The 15,621-nt window shown below is 36.6% G+C and overlaps 1 protein-coding gene across 1 annotated transcript in view; it reads right to left on the reverse strand.

Annotated features, from left to right (window-relative positions):
* col11a1b (collagen, type XI, alpha 1b) overlaps positions 1-15,621 on the reverse strand; it is an 87,017-nt gene that overhangs the window by 7,746 nt on the left and 63,650 nt on the right. The window contains exons 44-55 of the mRNA XM_084119093.1: positions 15,024-15,077; positions 13,223-13,276; positions 10,167-10,274; positions 8,199-8,252; positions 7,495-7,548; positions 6,722-6,775; positions 6,548-6,601; positions 4,688-4,795; positions 4,535-4,588; positions 3,913-3,966; positions 3,769-3,822; positions 581-634 (exon numbers count right to left, since the gene is read on the reverse strand). Coding sequence (XP_083975219.1) covers positions 581-634; positions 3,769-3,822; positions 3,913-3,966; positions 4,535-4,588; positions 4,688-4,795; positions 6,548-6,601; positions 6,722-6,775; positions 7,495-7,548; positions 8,199-8,252; positions 10,167-10,274; positions 13,223-13,276; positions 15,024-15,077 — 756 coding nt within the window. The remainder of the gene's footprint in view (positions 1-580; positions 635-3,768; positions 3,823-3,912; positions 3,967-4,534; positions 4,589-4,687; positions 4,796-6,547; positions 6,602-6,721; positions 6,776-7,494; positions 7,549-8,198; positions 8,253-10,166; positions 10,275-13,222; positions 13,277-15,023; positions 15,078-15,621) is intronic.

Genomic DNA, 15,621 nt, shown 5'->3' on the forward strand with positions numbered 1-15,621 from the left:
AACAAAACAAAACACTCAAAGCAGATACTTAATACTGATAAATAATTGGACATAAAAAAATGATTTAATTTGATAAAAATGATATGTATATTGTGACAATTGTATAATGTGCAAAAATATTTAAGGACCTTCTATAAATCTAATGTTTTTTTTAGCCATTAAAATGATATTTTCAACGTATTCCTTTCTTTTTCTTAAATGGCAACTGTGATATCCATGCAAACATGGGTAATGTGATGAGATGAATAATACCACTGGATCAACAAATCATTTTGAAGAACTAAAGCCTTTAGAAGAAAAGAAAAAAAATAGATTTCCTGTCACTTCCTGTGATTGAACCTGTAGTATAAGCTTAATTTGCCCTGGCATCCAATTAGGCTTTCTTGTGCTCAGATCTTTCAGTGAGGATTTTAAAAGTCAGGACCACTCAGTGTCGTGAGAGATTGGATTCAACAGACAAAAGCAAGGACAAATAACAAATCAAGCATTCAGGAGGACAAATGATTTACGCTGCAATACAAATGACAATCAAGTTGTTTGGTTGTTCAGGTGCTTTTTTAAATAATGGAATCTGTCTTACCTTTGCACCCTTCTCTCCTTGCCTGCCTTCTGTACCAGCTGGGCCAGCAGGACCCTTGAGGAGAGAAACACAAAACTCAAAACACAACCTTCCATTCAGAGCTAGTAACAATAAAAAAGGTCCCGCATCCAAATGTACCATGACAACGTTTCCTCCATTTTATCCCCATGACAGAAAATCCATTTTCAGAAGCCCTTGTTCACCGATATCTCACAAAAACCAAAACATGCTCCGGAAACCACATATAAACACTTTTATACCTTTTACATCCATAATGACGTCTATGAGGTTTAGCTATTGCTAATGTGCTACCATTTGGTAATGGAGTAACATAGTTTGAGATAAACTCTCTAAAAAAAACAAGTCTTATTTTCATACACAGTATTGATTCAAGTAAATTGTTTTAAAGATGGTTTGATATTTTTACCTTAAAAAAAGACCAAAATCCTGTTTGAGACAATTAATTTAGGAGCGAAGGTGCTAGCAATAGCAATGGCTAATGGCGTGGGCAGGATTCCAGATATTAAGCTATTAATGTCCCCAAATTTGTGAACACTATTAAAAAGATTATTCAGATAAATAGGTGGTCAAGGCGCAACACCCAAAAAATCCATGATCAATATGTGTGTGCATTTAAATTCAAGACACAGAGAAGGCCAAGATCTGCTGAATGAATCAGCTTCCTTCGCAGACCTATTTAAGTTGTAAGCAAGACGGGTAAAAACGGAAACCCCTGCATTTTTATTGCTTTTAGCTCATGTCTCTGTTGATGTATTTATGCAACAATAAAGCTCACTGTAGAAAACAAGTTATGAGTCAATGACTGAAAACTATTAGTTTACTGTGGTAAATACATCAGATCATAAAAGACAGTGTTAGAGCTAAAAGTGTAATCTATTCTAAGCCAAATCTTGAGGATGGCGCCAGAGCTGACAATGACATCTCCATTTCCTTTCGGCTATCACATTGCCGTCACAGAGCTGTCATTCAAACCACTTTGGTCAATATTCTATAATAGAAGTGTCTACATGTCAGCCTCAGCTCAACTGCTCTTGAGCAATGCAAACTGATGTGAGGAGACCAGTTTTTTCCCCCACACAGGTTTTATGCTACACTGGAATTTTCCCAGGCACCGCGTGTGCGCTTTACTCACTTGGGAACAATTTACTGAGGGAAGACCCAGTAAAATCCTGACTGTGCTCCACTTTTAAAGATTTATTGTTTGTGTAGTTCAGATCTGTTAAAAATAAATGTGCCCCATAAAATATAGGCTTCTCTTAGAATGAATTTACAAGGGAAGCTCATAAACCTATTTGAAAACGTTTGTCTCAGCAGATTACAAAAGGAACAAAGGGGTAATACAAAGGTACATTTCTTCCTTTTTTTTTATGAAAAGTGGTGCTTGCCCATGCAAAACCAATGCTGTTTTGAGTGTTTTAGTACATTTCTATGTGGTTGCAAGGGTGTTGTCAAAAGATCCCATCGTCTGGTACTTGTTACACATCGAGATTCGACATTTACAGTGGGGCCTGTTTAAATCTCTTACACCAAGTCTGAGCTATTGTAATAATAATACAACCAAATCAGTGTTGGGGAGTAGTTATCTACAAATAGTGACACTATGAGTTTAAATACATTTTTCAGTGGCTTGACAGTCTCAACAAACTTTTAAAATAGTGTTGTGTTTTTAGTAGGAAGCTATTTTTTCAACCAAGTAGCAGTGCAGCGACACGAAATGCTATATCACTATGCTTAGAATATGAACTGAGATGCACGACTAACAAATTATTCACTCTTTTGAGTCAGTTCTTTTTCAATGAATGCATCAAACGGTACGAAGAGCGACCCACATTGGTTGGAGATTCGGTCTGAGTAATTCAGCCTGTTTACTCAAGCACTGAATCATTTTGCGAGGTAAAAATAGCGCTAGATTAAGTTGAATAATTTACCTACAATTCACTTAGAACAATCCTGGAATATATACTATGGTTTACAAGTGGTGAAGAAGATCTTTCAGATTAACAGTGAATGTACAGCTGGTGATAAAGACGTTGCACAAACACACCATGTTTTAGGAAATGTACCACGGGAAGCGTATTCTTTTGTTTTTTACGCATGTAAAGTTGCATTCATTACTATACGCTGATTTCACGCAGCCGCCATTTTGAAATCGAAAGTGAGGCTCCGGTGGGTAAAACCCCGGAAGTAAAGATAAACAACAATGCCTTTGGACTACCAACCTGAAGCTGCTGCCGCGATTTACACTATTGGATGTTAATATCCGATATAGGATATGTATATAGTTTATTCCTGCTTCTTTTTTTACTTTATGAATTATATAAAAAAAATATTTTATTTATAAATGAATTTCACTGTATATAGTCTAAAGTATGAAAGAAATGTATGTACAGTTTTAGAATTGACACAACATCATTAAACACAACAATACGCCATCACATTCACGACTCTCCTGTGATTAAAGGCGACACTTCCGGTTTTCTTCCCACCGGAGCCTCGCTTTCGATTTCAAAATAACGGCTGCGTGAAATCAGCGTATAGCAACATTAGGGCCCATGCACATTTTCTTTCAGAATCATCATTAGTCCATAACATATACCTGATTCATGGTACAACATAAAATAAAATATTTGGTATGTTAACCAATCGCCCAACACTTGTCAGACAAGAGCTGTACCCCTGTAGGCATAATACGGTACAACATAAAATAATACCTCACCACCAGATACATCACTATTTTTCTCATTTTAGATAAGCTTTGAGCATGTGGGTGGATTTTGCTTTTATGTTCTTCTGAGTATGTGGGAAATTGTGTTTTTCATCATCTCCACAATGGTCTGATTATGCATTTTTTTAATGCAACTTCTCTTCATATTATTTTAACAAATGCACATTACATATACATTACTTTAAATATACATTGTTATTTGTAACCTGATAACTGTAATCAAATAACTATATAAAATATAAATATCTATATAAAATATTGTCCCTTCAAGTAGCTTAAAAGTACTTTTTCTTAGTAGCTTGTAATGCAGCTAACTACTTTTTCAGAATGGTAGCTTGTCTGTAGTTAAACTACTTTAGTTTTAAAGCAACAAGCTAGTCATAATTTACAGTTTTAAAGTAGCTTCCCCAACACTGAATCAAACGCCTGGTAAGGTACTCACTCGTTTTCCAGGGGGTCCTGGAGGACCAGCTTCACCAGATGGACCGGATGGACCCTGTAGTGTAAAATTCAATACATTAACTAGAAATTTTTATTATGTTTGAACATACAATAAGATTTTCATTGAGAGTCGAGCATCACTCACAGGCTGACCGGCCTCTCCATCATCTCCTTTGTCTCCAGGAAGGCCATCCAGTCCCTATGTGAAACAGGACATTACATCACAACATTGCCCTAATATTTAATTTCCATCAAAAATCATATTATTTGTACACATAAATATTTGTATCCCAACATTTGCTTCTTAAGTGTATCGGACATGCATATAGCCTGAATATCGAGCCTGTAACTAATGACTATTCTGACGATCTGTTGATTATTTATTTTACTGATATTCCACATATTGCGCAAGGATTTCCTTTCAACAATGTGTAATGAAGGCTATATGTTAAAGACTTTGAAACAAAATGGTTTAAAATATTAACATGCTTAAGTGGAAACCTAGACGCATCAAACTATATGACCTTTTTTTTTTTTTTAAATAAAGTGCTTTGTAAACTTGCGTTGCAAACGCTTTTTTCCCTCGCTCGCTCTGTTGCCACCACCATGTTTAAATGCATTATTTCTCACAGAAACTGAATTGTTATTTTACAACCACAAAGTGACAAAGGTAATTTGTGCACAGTGCAAACAGCCAATCAATCGATAATGCAAACTGTTGTCAGCCACTTTGATTATTGATTTGAATGCCTCAATATTACACTTACACCAACTCCAGGCTCACCAGGGGGACCTGGATCTCCAGGGAAGCCAATAGGACCCTAAATGGGAAAAAATGGGATCAATTCAATCATCATACAGTATTATTTCAATTTAACAGATGAAGGGTGTCTTCTGGGATGTCGTAGACAGAGACTTACTGGGTTTCCTTTGGGGCCGTCATCTCCAGGGGGTCCTCTTGCACCGGCGGGTCCTGCAGCTCCAGGAGGGCCGGCTTCTCCTTTCTCTCCAAGCTCACCTTTGGGTCCCTAAGAAAGGACACAACGTTTTCACCCATCTATGATGATTATGCTAAAAAAATAACGATGTAGTTCAAAGCTGGCACTATACTGTTTTCAAGGCCAAGAAGAGGTAAAATAACTGTAAAGTGTTTGTTGGCTAATGTGATGGGAATGTTTTATGTAATGGAAGACTATAGATCCGACCTCGGGGTGAGGGTGTAATACTCAGAGTTAGTATTAATGATCTTGTGTGTTGGACCAGGGCGGTGAGAGTGTATAGATGCTAAAGACTTGGTGCTCACGTGTGGTTTGAGGAAGTGATAGTAGCCTTTTGACAAGACGCAGTCACAACACTTTGGGAGGGAAATTACCTCGAAGTATTGGAATGTATTGTAAGTATTCAGGAAGGGAATTACCTCAGCATACTGTAGTATATTATTTTATTATATTGACAACTGGAGGTTGTTTGAATTGTCCGTGGAGAAGAAGTCAGATTTGTAGGTTGTATTCATATTGAGAATTTTGTTTTATCCAAAGCAACTTGTGGAATACAGCAGCAAGCGATTCATCGTGAAGTGGCAAATAAACACAAAAAGTGCTCCAAATATAAAGTTTCAGATATTGCTTAGAGTAGAATAAGCAAGAATCATGAGGGATTAAAGGAAAGTGAAAGCATAGAATTGTTTTTTAATTTTTTATGATGAGGTTAAGTTCTCATGGAAGAGATTTCAGCTGTCTTTTGAATGTTGTCAGAAATACTGCATTCTGGATGAATGCAGGGAAATGTACCACAGGCAAGGAACAGGCATTCCACCAGCAAGGAACAGTGAACGAAAATGTTCTGGAGAGTTATTTTGCGCCTCTCTGTGATGGTACCACGAGTCGACGCTCATTTACCGATCATAGGTTTCTGGTAGGGGTGTAGACTCATAAGAGCAAGTGGAAGCAGGAAGGCGCTGAGCCTGTGGTAGATCTGTAAGCAAGCGTCAATGCCTTGAACTTGATGCGAGCAGCAAGTGGTAGCCAGTGCAGAGAGATGAAGAGAGGTGTGACGTGGGCTCTTTTGGGATCATTGAAGACAAGACATGCTGCAGCGTTCAGAATTGAATTGAATCTCTGAATATGAATTGAAGTAGCCAACTGGGTGAATTGCAATTCAAATTTGAATTTAAGGAAGTAGAACTGAACTGAAATATATATCACTGCAACCAGTATATTAATAATAAGTGTAAAAAAAGGCTGTCAAAACTAACTTTGAATGTTGCCTTAAACTTCTGTTCCAAAAAGAAAGTAATAGTGAGATAAACTGTCCTCTTTAGTCTCAAAAAGCACTTTGACCAACAAACAAACATCATCTTTTAAGATGCTGATATCACATGAACAGGTCTGTGCAGCAGGCGGCAGACAAAATAATGTCCCTGGGTGAAAAAGGATGATGATAACAGCAACCATCTGGAATGCTAGTGATGTTCAACACAGCATATACGAGTGTATACATGTCCATGAATATTGAAGTCTGTGAAGTCTACAGCAGAGTAAAATGTAGTCATTGCAAAGGACTGTAGCAGCCTTAAACTGCCTGTGCAAATTATACCATAACGATCATTAGCTGAATGTGTTCATTTTGAAAACAAAAGGATTTGTGTAGTTATGTTCCCTGAATGTCAATAGAATAGCCTTCTTGACTAGCATAATCTAATAGATTACATGCAGGTCAGATTTATCAGATAAAAACCCAGATTTATGCTCCACAGCTCTAAAATACAAAAATATACTTACTCCTGGACCAGACTCCCCTGGTGGTCCTGGATTACCAGCCTCACCGGTCTCACCCTGAGGGGAATAGATAAAGGGAAACAATAAATGTGACATCTGGGTACATTCAACATAATAACTACAAAAAATAAGTATGCATATTCATGTTTTGAAGAGATTTATTCAAGAAAAACCCACCTTTTCACCATTTCCACCCATTGAGCCGATACCTCCAGGAGGGCCAGGAGCACCCTGTCGAACAAATAACAACATAGCTGATTCAAATCTCTCCAGCCATGTTCACACTGCAGCAGAATACGGTCCTCAGTCCTGTATTTGAGTCCTTAATATAGTTACGCTCACTCACAGTTCAGTTATTTACTGGGGTGACAACAGCATTCTAAAACTGAACTCATACCCGTACATTTTCAGCACAACAAACCCAAGCTGTGTGAACGGAACTGGACAACTAGTTGTCTGTCATGTCATACAGTGCGAGAGAACCGCTCCGCACTGCACAAACACGTGTCTACCATTCGTGGCGGGTTTTCGGCAGTAGTAACTTACTGCAACTTAGGTATGAGCTGTATGTCATCTGAAGGTTTTAGATCCAGTCACTCTTCTCCACAATGCTCCACTCTTCCAGATATCAAAGCTGCTGTCAGTTAATGAAGATTTGACGGATGAACTTGCGGTTTGATAGATTGACTCTTATCGTATCAAAAGTGATAAGACTTTCTTCAAAATCTTTGATTTTGGTTTCTGGTAAGAGAATTCGGACTTGACTCCTGTTGCATGTTCATATAGACAGTATTCGCGACGCTACTGCAAGTTGCTGTTTGAGCGGGACATTTCGAGACTCACACCAGTACGTAAATGAGGTTGTCAATCCCCCAAAAAATGACAGAGTGAATATATAGTCTCTGATTCACTTCTGAGTTTCTATAAAAATATATTACAGTTAAACTCACATCTGCTCCACTAGAACCTTGAGGACCTCTGGGACCAGGAGGACCAGGTGGACCCTGTAAAATAAACAGCCTTTGTCAAACAGATTAAGACATTAAACAGGTCAGAATGATTCACAAACTTTTGGTTTGAATCTGCCCATTAGAAGATACATTACAAGAATCAGCACATCCAAATGACTTTTTTTGTGAATCAGTAGCACTAGCACTAATACTTTAAATGTGCAGTCACATTAGCAAAATTTCGGCACAATTTTGCAGGCAAAAATGGTTGATTCTCTACTGTCAATAGTGAAGCAATGCATTAAGTGCCGCTCACACAGAAGTCATTTTCAAACCAAGGAACTCTCTATTGGTCAACATGTTGAATTTGCGTGACCAACTTGAGCATGAGCATGAGCATGAGCATGAGCAGTGAAATCTGTGCAGGGAACTTTTGCCGCCCTCACGTGAAAGTAACAATCATGTAGATTCCTATTGAAATGATTGGATTTTACCCACAGAATTTTGAACAACGGTAAATGTGACTGCACCTTAACACAAAATACTAATTATTCATCACTTGCTGTTTTTATAACAGCATTAAGTTAAATATAGATTCACAAACTTTTGTTGTAATTGTATTTTAATGGGAAAATATGTATTATTACATACCTACTTAAGACTAATTATGACAAAATTATGCGTTTTGACAACTACAAACTCACCATTGAGCCAACGTCTCCATTCTCTCCTTTCTCACCTGGTGGTCCTGGCAAACCCTAGAAAAAAACAAGTTTTACAAATAAATATGGCATAATTCCAGGTTATATAATCCCATTTAGAGTTTAGAGTTCAGTAACACGAGAGGATATGCTGATATGTTTCCTCTTCCCTCATGAACAAAATAATTTAGAATAACAATCAGTCTCACAGTGCTGAATATTAATAATATACATTTACAGCTTTGAGCCATTGGGTAAACACTATTAATCAAACAACAATTTTTTGGTAATTAGCAGTAGAAGGAACCTCATAGCAATTAGCGCATTTGCATGTGGGTGCCTGTGAATGTGTCACACCCCGTGTCACTTTGAAAATATGAACACAAAAAGAGGCAAATCTTGGCAAGCAGTTCATTTTGCAATATAATTGTGCTTGACTAAAGAGGTTTGAATGATATTCAGATCATTATCACCCAACAATACCAACAGACGTCTCTTCATTGTTAATAGTTAACATCTGTAATTAGAAGGATATTCTGGGTCATTGTTTTTGGCAGACATGCTCTTTGGTACCAGAGGACGCATATCTTACTGCTTATTGTTTGGATAAATGTTGTGTTGCTATAAAAGGACAGATGTGTAATTTCACAGTCATTTTGAGGCAGACAATTTTCTCAAATGCCAAAACAGCTAATAAGTATTATTTGCAGTCTCAGTTTTGAAAAGATAATTAAATGTCTCCATTCTAATAAAGCCCAATTTCTCCCCATTAGCAAGTTATTCGAAACTTCAGAGAAAACAAATTAAGATGGTTAATTTCTTCGGATCAAAAATAATTATTGCGGAGGATCAATGAGATGCATTAACAAGGAGACGCAGAGCACAAACAATTAGCACAGTTGGGATGAATCACCATTCCTATTACCTTTGATTACTAGTCAGTTGGTTTGATTGACTGTATAATATTGCTGTGTTGAGTAACAGCCACTGTTGTCATTTGAAATTCACCCCATTATTCCCATAAAGGTGAAGTGTGTAATTTTTTCGATGTTATAATACTTTGTCATATCTCAATACACAGAGACAGCTACACTACTGTTCAAATGTTTGGGGTCTGTAGGATTTTTAAATGGTTTTTACCAAAGCTGCATTTATTTGAGTAAACATTTGACAAAAGTAAAAAGTAAAAGAAAAAAGTAAAAAGTTGACAAAAATTAAATGTTTTAATATATTTTACAATGTAATTTATTCCTGTGATGGCAAACCTGAATTTTCAGCATCATTACTCATGATCCTTCAGAAATCTATATGCTGATTTGCTGCTCAAAAGCTGCTTTTATTATTATGTGTTGAAATCAATTGTCGTGCTTAATATTTTACAGAAACCGGGATTCTTTGATGAACAGAAAGTTCAAAAGAACAGAATTAATTTGAAATAGAAATATTTTGTAACATTATAAATTCATTTACCTTCACTTTTGATCAGTTTAAACTTTAAAGAATCTTTGCTGAATAAAAGTAAAAAAAAAAATCTTATTGACCCCAAACTTTTGAATGGTAGTGTATTAGTAAAGAAGCTGGTTTCCCTGAAAAGTGTAAACCCTGATTATTACAATATTTTTGTTTCAATATTTGCAACAATGGCTCAATCAATGGCATGCACTTGGAATGGAATCCGTTAGTCCAAAATCTGTTTGTTTTTTTTGCTATTCCAATTTGTGGCACAAAAACTACACATCACCTTCAAAACATCAAGTAAACTGAAAGTGATGGAAGCAATCAGCCATGTTTAGAGCAAAATAATTGAATCCAGATTTTTAAAAATGGCTATTGCTCTCCTTGCTCAATTATCCTGCCTCACAGTCTTAGATGATATTTAATAGTTGAGCTGTGTGTATATTAATTAAACAATATGAATGCAGCAGATCCATAATAGGTGTGTTTAGATTAATGTAAAGATGAAAACTGTACCTGGAGTCCGACGGGACCGGGAAGACCTGGGAAACCACGGGCCCCCTCATCTCCCTTCTGCCCAAACATACCCTGCTGACCTCTGGGTCCGGGCTCGCCGTCACTTCCCTACATGAGAAAAACAGTCAGACAAACGATAACACACTGACAGTTAACATCTGAAACTGATACAAACTCTGAACTTGATGGTGGAGAAGTGTAGTGTAACTCTCTGTACAAGTAAAATCAAATTTCTGACCCAAGAATGCCTTTCAAACTCTACTGTACGGCGCAGACAAGCATGAAAATTAGATCTACCCCCTGAGACATCAAAAGTCAAGCTTGAAAAGATGTGCCATTCAGAGTAACGCCCAGAGGAATTATGAATGGTGAGAATGTGCTGCCCTCATTTCTGACGCCGCTTGCTCTAGAGGGTCAGTGGAAGGGGAAGTTATTAAAGAGATATGAGGTTAGATGACTGAATGGCAAGTCACTGCAGGATACAGTATGATGGTGTATTTGTTTAGGAGACTATTGAAGAAATGCAATATTGATTCAATATTTTGTAAAACAAAAATTATATATAATTATAATTATCAATGGTTGTATTTAACATGTCAATTAAACACGTTAATTTAATAAACTAAACATCTTTACAAAATGTACTCAAAATGCACTAACTGTATATTAAATGTTTTAATCACAATAATGTTTTTACATTTTTTCATTTGGGGGCTTTTTATTTAATTGATACAAGTGAAGGACAAAAAAAGAGGGGAAACCAGGCACTCCCTCCTTAAACGTTTCTTAACATAAATAAAAATGAATAATAATAATAATAATAATAATAATAATAATACAGAACAGAAATAAAATTACAACACTAATATTTATGGCTGTCATAATTTCTCTGCTTTTAAATGTTAAACCATAGAGCTTTTATTTTGGAAACCACAGGAAGACCTTAAAGCTTGTCTTTTGTTGACAACAGATTTATAATTCTCATTACAAATCTAAGAAGATGGTTGGCATGTTGCAGATATGAAGTTCTTGTGGAGCAGCATTTACAGCAAAATGAGTTGCTCTAAGAAACTGAAAACATTTGATCGTGAGCTCCTTGTGTGTATAAAAGAAAACAGTGCTGCGTTTCACTCTGAAACATACAGCACATCTGAATATATACAGTACTTGTATAATTAAATAGCAGCCTTTACATTTTGATAAATCGCATTTGGCGCTTGTCAAATGTTCATTCTGGACTCAGGGCTGAAATGCCAAGGGTGTTCCACACAGCACCACTAGTATTGAAGTGCTGTCATTTTGCAATTTGTGTATTGTTTAAGGCCATTTCGCATTTCACTTGAGAAAACACAGAATTCGTGTGGAAATCACACGAAATATAATTAATTTTATGAATTTTTTTAAATGTAAAGTTCTAACAAAAACTTATGCACAGAAAGAATCCTTGTTTGGTCAAATATTGCTCATATTTAAGTGACTAAGATCTTTAGCAGCATTAACATCATTAAGTCATCTAAAAGATTTACCATCTCTTTCGTTTCCGAATTTGTAAGATCCTATTTAGTAAAGCAGAATAGTTTCCAAGAATGTTCTTCACATAACTGCACAGAATAGGTGTAATTATCAGCTTTTATAGAGCTAATGTATCAAGGAAACGGAGAGGCCCAGCTGGGAGTGTTCAGCTTGAGTCATAAACTTTAAACATTCAACTGTGTGCCACCTGGCCCTGACTACTTACTCACACTGCTGCTTTATCAACTCAGCAGGCTGCCTGACAGAGGCAAAACTGAGCAAATGTGAGTAGTTAGTCATTTAACAGACACTTTTATTCAAAGCAACTTAAAAGTGTACTTAATACAAGGGAAATCTCCCTGAATTAATGTGGACCAGGGTTAAACAATCAGGATGGCCCAATGTGAGAATATTTTGTCCAGCTGACATAACTGTCAAACTCCCTATAAGGCCAATTGTTACAATGTTGCAAGTGGTTTTAATGACTTGCACACACAAAACATTGGATTGAACAAATCACCCTTTGCCAGATTTAAACCTTGACACTTATATAAGTGATACTTGATATATATATATATATACATATATATAATAAAAATACACATATATACATATATATACATATATATATACAGTGCAATGCATAAGTTAATACACCCATGCTAAAGTTGACTAAAAAGAGGAATAAAAAATCATATTTTGGAAATTGAACTTAATGCCTTAATTTAAAAAATTAGGAAAAATCCAACCTTTTAGGACACCAATTTTCTTTGTGAATGAATAATGTATCGTAAATAAATAAATGTTCTTCCTTAAAATACATGGTGCATAAGTGTGTACACCCCTATGTTAAATTCCCATAGAGGCAGGCAGATTTTTATTTTTTAAGTACTTTTTTTTAAGTACATCATCACATAGCATTCACCATACCTAGAGATTGGCATGGGGTACTTTCCATAAGATCTCTCAATGCAAATCAAACTAGCTTTTAGGCTAACTGAAATAAAACCATGCCAATCTCTAGGTATGGTGAATGCTATGTGATGATGTGGGGCTATTTTAATTCCAAAGGCCAAGGGAACTTTATCAGGATGCATAGTATCCTAAAAATGAATTTAAAAAAAATACTTAAAAATAAAAATCTGCCTGCCTCTATGGGAATTTAACATAGGGGTGTACACACTTATGCACCATGTATTTTAAGGAAGAACATTTATTTATTTACGATACATTATTCATTCACAAAGAAAATTGGTGTCCTAAAAGGTTGGATTTTTCCTAATTTTTTAAATTAAGGCATTAAGTTCAATTTCCAAAATATGATTTTTTATTCCTCTTTTTAGTCAACTTTAGCATGGGTGTATTAACTTATGCATTGCACTGTATATATATATATGTATATATGTGTATTTTTATTAAGTTAGGCTACTTTATATGTGTGAAATCATAGCAGTAACAAAGATCATTTGAAGAGTAATGTAGAAAAGAGGTAAACATTTGGATTTTATCCCATATGGCTGAAATTAATGGTTGTAAGTACTCACAGCAGGACCTGGAGCTCCAACTACACCCTGAGGACCTCCTGGGCCTGGCGGACCCTACAGCAACAGACAATCAGGGCAAAGATAAGGACTGGTTATAAAGAATCTATATCTCATATGATCATTCTAAGATAATATTTGTTTAAAATAGGGTTGCTTTTGCATCCTAATTAATGCAAATAATACATAAAAAAACTTTAACTACATTGACAGTCCATGCAACTACCAATTTGATGCTTCAAATAGTTAAAAATAATCCATATGAATCGAGCGGTTTAGTCCAAATTTTCTGAAGAGACATGATGATGAACAGATTTAATTAAGGCTTTTATTCACATATAAACATTCATCAACTCACACATCAGTAATGATAGACGGAAGCTCAAGCCTGTTCGCTTGACGTACAAGAACCAATGAGGTTCAATCTCGCAGCACATACGCAGCACGTTTGAGCTTCCACAAGAACCAGTGAGGTTCATTCTCGAGTTACGCTACACATTTGAGCTTCACCAAGAACCAATGAAGGTTCATTCTCGTGTTATGCACCATGTTTCTCAGCACGTTTGAACTTCCGCAAGAACCAATGAGGTTCATTTTCATGTTACGAATCACGTTTGAGCTTCCACAAGAACCAATGAGGTTCATTCTCGTGTTTTGCAGCATGTTTCTCAGCACGTTTGAGCTTCCGCAAGAACCAATGAGGTTCATTTTCATGTTACGAATCACGTTTGAGCTTTCACAAGAACCAATGAGGTTCATTCTCGTGTTATGCAGGACGTTTGAGCTTCCGCAAGAACCAATGAGGTTCATTTTCATGTTACGCAGCACGTTTGAGCTTTCACAAGAACCAATGAGGTTCATTCTCGTGTTATGCAGCGCGTTTGAGCTTCCGCAAAAACCTGTGAGGTTCATTCTCATGTTACGCAGCGCGTTTGAGCTTCCGCAAGAACCAGTGAGGCTCAATCCTCGTGTTATGCAGGACGTTTGAGCTTCCACAAGAACCAATGAGGTTCATTCTCATGTTACGCAGCGCGTTTGAGCTTCCGCAAGAACCAATGAGGTTCATTTTCATGTTACAAAGCACGTTTGAGCTTTCACAAGAACCAATGAGGTTCATTCTCGTGTTACGCAGCAAGTTTGAGCTTCCACAAGAACCAATGAGGTTCATTCTCATGTTACGCAGCGCGTTTGAGCTTCCGCAAGAACCAATGAGGTTCATTTTCATGTTACAAAGCACGTTTGAGCTTTCACAAGAACCAATGAGGTTCATTCTCGTGTTACGCAGCAAGTTTGAGCTTCCGCAAGAACCAATGAGGTTCATTCTCGTGTTACGCAGCAAGTTTGAGCTTCCGCAAGAACCAATGAGGTTCATTCTCGTGTTACGCAGCAAGTTTGAGCTTCCGCAAGAACCAATGAGGTTCATTCTCATGTTACACAGCACGTTTGAGCTTCCGCAAGAACCAATGAGGTTCATTTTCATGTTACAAAGCACGTTTGAGCTTTATCAAGAACCAATGAAGTTCATTCTCGTGTTATGCAGCACGTTTGAGCTTCCGCAAGAACCAATGCGGTTCATTCTCATGTTTCTCAGCATGTTTGAGCTACCGCAAGAACCAATGAGGTTCATTCTCGTGTTACGTTACATTAACTAATGTAGATTGATAAATACTGTAACAAATGTATTGCTCAGTGTAATCAAATATTTTTTATTTATATTTAAATGTTTTATTTATTATCCCCAAATATAAATAAAAATATAAATAAAGATAATTTTAATAAATATTTTGAATATTGTTCAACTTACATATTCGCCCTTGTCACCTTTGCTTCCCTTTTGACCAGGCTCTCCAACTTCTCCCTGAAAAAAAATGAATGAGAATGTTTTTGAAAATTGAGTAACTGACGCTTTGATTAAAACTTTTCCCTTGTTGCCTGGTCATCAAAGAAAATCCTCAAGGTCAATTCAGCCTCGATGGCAGATTAAACTTTGCTCCAGAGATTTTAATTTAACAGTAAAACCAAGACCTTGGGGTGTGTTTGCAATTAATTGATTACTTGGCCCCTCCAACACCAATGCCGCCACAGCCGAAAATAATAATGTAGCTTGGGACGTGATAAGGGTCTAAAAAAGCCCCATTCTACATTTAACAGGGCAATAATAGATTCTGGAATACATTAGCCCCAGAACACATTTGTTTACTTGGTTTATGTGCATGTGTGTAGAAGTGTGTGTGTGTGCTCCTTGATTTCACTGGTTTCAACATTTCACTATAGTAATGATTTTGTGTCTTGTTTGATTATAGTGATGGATAAGTCAAAACTCTGTCGGCAGCATCACTAATGGTGTGCAGATGTGAGATGGGTATGATGTCTATGTATTAAAATGTCATGCTGTGAAGTTT

Source organism: Abramis brama, assembly GCF_963993115.1.
Source record: "Abramis brama genome assembly, chromosome: 7".
Taxonomy (NCBI): domain Eukaryota; kingdom Metazoa; phylum Chordata; class Actinopteri; order Cypriniformes; family Leuciscidae; genus Abramis; species Abramis brama.